General features: G+C 48.1%; 1 protein-coding gene across 2 annotated transcripts; it reads right to left on the bottom strand.

Annotated features, from left to right (window-relative positions):
- Positions 1-2,650: 2,650 nt before the first annotated feature.
- PYCARD (PYD and CARD domain containing) lies at positions 2,651-3,803 on the bottom strand. 2 transcript variants are annotated; one of them, XM_006896485.1, is made up of 3 exons: positions 3,530-3,803; positions 3,195-3,263; positions 2,651-2,907 (listed from the first exon to the last, which is right to left on the bottom strand). In XM_006896485.1, the coding sequence occupies exons 1-3, from the start codon at positions 3,801-3,803 to the stop codon at positions 2,651-2,653; spliced, it is 600 nt and encodes a 199-aa protein (XP_006896547.1). The 2 variants fall into 2 exon arrangements, with proteins under 2 accessions (XP_006896547.1, XP_006896548.1); XM_006896486.1 differs by lacking the exon at positions 3,195-3,263.

The following is a 3,803-nucleotide window of genomic DNA, read 5'->3' as shown; positions in this document are numbered from 1 at the left end:
TTTATGCTCTCTGCTCTATCTCATTCCTGGCTGTTTGTCTCTTTATTAATAATTATAAGATTATTCTATTCTTTGGGACCCTCGGTCTGCAACATAGATGGGTGTGTTTTGTTTTTTTATATTCTTATGTGCCCTCGAGTTGTTTGCAACTCAGTGATTAGTGGAGCTCTGGTGACCTAGTGGGTAATGCTTCATGTTAACCCAAAGGTGGCACCCTCTCTTGTGGCTGAGTCCACCAGTAACTGCAGGAGAAAGATGGACGTTCTTTTTTTAAAAAACCTTATTTTCTGTGTGTGTGTACCATCAAATCGGAACTGACTGGTACAGGAGGAGATTGCCCCTCTGTCTCCAGCAGAGGATCTGGTGGATTCAAACCGCATACCTCTGGGATTGCAGTGTAGCTTCTTGCCACTAGGCCACCAGAGCGCCCTAAAAGATGGACATCCCTGTCACATGTGATTTATAGCCTCTGAAAGCCTGCTGGAGGTCAGCTGACTTGAGTTCTATAGCTATGACCTTTGATTACAGACTGTCATTGTGATTGACTTACATCACTCAGCAGAATTCGTTCCAGATTCACCCCATATTACACAGTATTTCACAAGTTCTTGATCAATTTACAGTGATGCATAATTGTGGGAACATACCAGTTTCTTTAGCTATTTTACCCACTGATCAAATAGTGCTGCAGTAAATGTTTGTCAGTTTGGCCTGCAGTTGTTCTTTGATACACACCTAGTAGTAGGATTGCTGATCCGATGGCACTTACAGTCCCAACCTTCTAAGGAAGCACCAAATTATTTCCATAGTGATTGCACCATTTCACATTCCCAGGTACCTGCTTGTTGTCATGCATATCACCTTCCCACCCACTCAAGGCCAGAAAGGGGTTAGGTGCAAACTATGCTTGGGAAGTAGCCTTGGAGTTCTGGTTCCTTCATCAGTCTCTGAGAGAGGCTTTTTAAAAAAAATTTCTTAATTTTTAATTATTAATTTTACTGAAAATTTACAGAAACTTTTGATTTCCATTCATTCATTGTTGCACCTTTTACACTGCCCACCCCTCCCCCCCAGTACACTCTTTGAAAAGGAAAAATTATTTCATTGTTTTCCAATCCCTCCCGCCCCCCCCCAGGCCCACTCCACTATGCAGCCTTCGCTCTGGACTCCTGTCATGACAGTAATATCTAATCACATATCCCTTTTAAACAGTTTTCTCCCTCATCTGTTTCAATGCAGTATACATTATTTATCCCATCTTTCTCAGTCTCCCCCCAACCCCGATATCAGTCCTGTTTTACAACAGTAGCACCATAAAGTATTTGTCCTTTTGTGACTGAGATATTTCACTCAGCATAATGTCCTCCAGGGTCATCCATTTTGCATAATATTTCATGAGTTCCTTGTTTTTCAATTCTGCATAGTCCATTGTGTGAATATACCAGAGAATATATATTCTCTATCCATTCATTTTTTGATGGGTACTTAGGTTGTTTCCAACTCCTTGCTATTGTGAACGAAGCCGCAATAAACATGGGTGTGCATATATCTGCTTGGGTGGAAGTTATAGTCTCTTTGGGATATATTCCTGAGAGAGGCCTTTTAAATGCTATTTCTTGCTATGTGCTGTCAAGTCGACCTATGTATAACAGTCCTAAATCCTCCTCTATCTTGTGCCAGTCTTACTCTCTCTGACATATCTAACCCCATTAACCACTCACTACCCCAGTCACTGAATCAATCCATCTCTTTGAGGGTCTTTCTTTCTTTGTGCTGTCCCTCCACCCTCCCAAGCATGATGTTCCTCTTCAATGACTGTTCCCTCTTTGCAACATGTCCAAAGCAGGTCAGATAAAGCTTCAGAATCCTTGCCTCCAAGGAACAGCCTGGTCTCACCCTCTCTAGGATGAACCTGTTCTAGCTGTCCATGGTATATTTAATACTCTTCTCCAAAACCACAGCTTGAAGGCATTGATTTCCTGTCATCCCTAGTCATTGTTAGTATTTTCCCTTCTAGGCAAAAATTCCTCCAAAGGAAGCAACATACTAGAACACATTTCCTGAAAATAGCTTTTGCTGTGGTTGGCATTTTTATGGACAAAGTGACCTGCAGCCCCTTCCTCTAGGGGATAGGAAGCAGATTGGCAAGCCTCCAAGTGCCCTTGCCAGTGTCAGAAGGAACCCTAAAATCACAGTTGGTGGGTTGTGCTCTTTGTCTTCTATTTAGATAACAGCTTGTCTATTCTAATGCAGCGATTACTTTTCATTATGGAAAAAGCAAGGGAGAGAAGCCTGTGACAAAATCACTCTAATTCCAGGCACATCCCTACCTCGAATTAACTCGTAGACTTGATCCACAGGGCTGTTAAAACTAACATCTCAAAGAGGGGGCCTACCTCTTTGGAGGAGGGCCAGCGAGGCCACTAAATGGTGAATGAGGAGGAACTGCCCCACAGTGACCAGGCCGAAGGATGGAGGACGGTGTGGGGAGCCTGAGCCTGCAGTCTTTGGAATTTTAGTTCCGCTCTTTGCATTTAGGTGAGGAATAGGAAATAGACATACAAGGAAAAATAGTATGAGCTTTTTTTTTAATATTTTAAAAAAATATGAAGTCTTGGACTATCCTGAAACTGATGCTGGGGAAGACACCTCAGCTCTGTTCCAGGTCAGCCACCAGGAAGGGCTGGGTGGCTCTCAGGGCCTGGAGGAACAGGTCTTTGCAGGCCTGGTTCCAGGCAGGCGTGTAGCTGTAAAGCTTCCTCATCTTCAGCGGGTTGGTGCACTCTGCCTGCACCGCTTGGTACTGCTCGTCATTCAGGACCTTCCCGTACAGCGCGTCCAGAACCCCGGCCACTTCTGTCACCCGCGAGATGAGGGCAGCCCGGTGCTCATCTATAAAGTGCAGTCCTGGGGATGGGGAGAAGGCAGGTGAGCCAGCATCCAGAGTAGGTAGGTGCTGGGACCTGGCCCTACTTCCTTCAGAAACTTCTAGAGATGCCTGAAAAGGGGTAAACCCACCGGGATGTCAGATACAAATAGCATTATCTTGCGCCCTCCCACCTGGTCCTGCTGAAAGGTGCTGTGTGTGGGTGGGAAGGGTTAGCTCACGAGTGCCCCGCCAGTGGGTGCACCTGGCATGGCAGGTTGTGCAGGAGATGCACCCGGAGAGGTGAGGGGGGATGTGGAGGCCTCACCTGGCCTGGCTGCCGCCTGAAGAGGAGCTAGACGGGCTGGGGCTGGTAGGGCAGGGGAGGCTCCAGCACCTGTAAAGAAGTCAAGTTCAGTCGTCCCTTCCCTTCCCACAGTGTGTCCTCCATTCTCTCTGGGGAGTGACCATGCGGTTATGGGCTATGGAAGTCAAGGCCAAGCGCAGAAGCCTTCCTTCCTAGCAGGAGGGGAAGTCCTTTAGAGAGTAAAAGGAACAGAAAAGGACGCGGGAGGGGCTGGAAGATGGGGTTCTGCGAGGGGGAATAGAAGAGAGAGGATTTGGGGTCTCCCGGCACCTCGCGGGAGGGGCTGGGGGGCTCACCCTTCCTGGAGAGCTCCTTCAGCTGCTCAGCCTGCTCCTGCATGCCCATCTGGGCGAGCACGGTGGCCGTGAGCTCGGCGCCGTAGGTCTCCAGATAGGAGCTGACGATCTTGTCGGTGAGGTCCATGGCGTCCATGGCCAGCAGCGGCCCCCGCGGGATGCGCCCGTAGCCCTCGCGCAGAGGCACCGACAACAGCTTGAGCTTGAACTTCTTGAGCTCATCGGCGGTCAAGTTCTCCAGCGCCTCGAGGATGGCGTCGCGCGCGCTCCCCAT

The sequence above is a fragment of the Elephantulus edwardii genome, unplaced genomic scaffold (genome assembly GCF_000299155.1).
Source record: "Elephantulus edwardii isolate Elephantulus edwardi_28Jun2011 unplaced genomic scaffold, EleEdw1.0 scaffold00186, whole genome shotgun sequence".
Lineage (NCBI taxonomy): Eukaryota > Metazoa > Chordata > Mammalia > Macroscelidea > Macroscelididae > Elephantulus > Elephantulus edwardii.
Note: the sequence above shows the minus strand (reverse complement) of the source record. Positions and strands in the feature narration are given on the sequence as shown.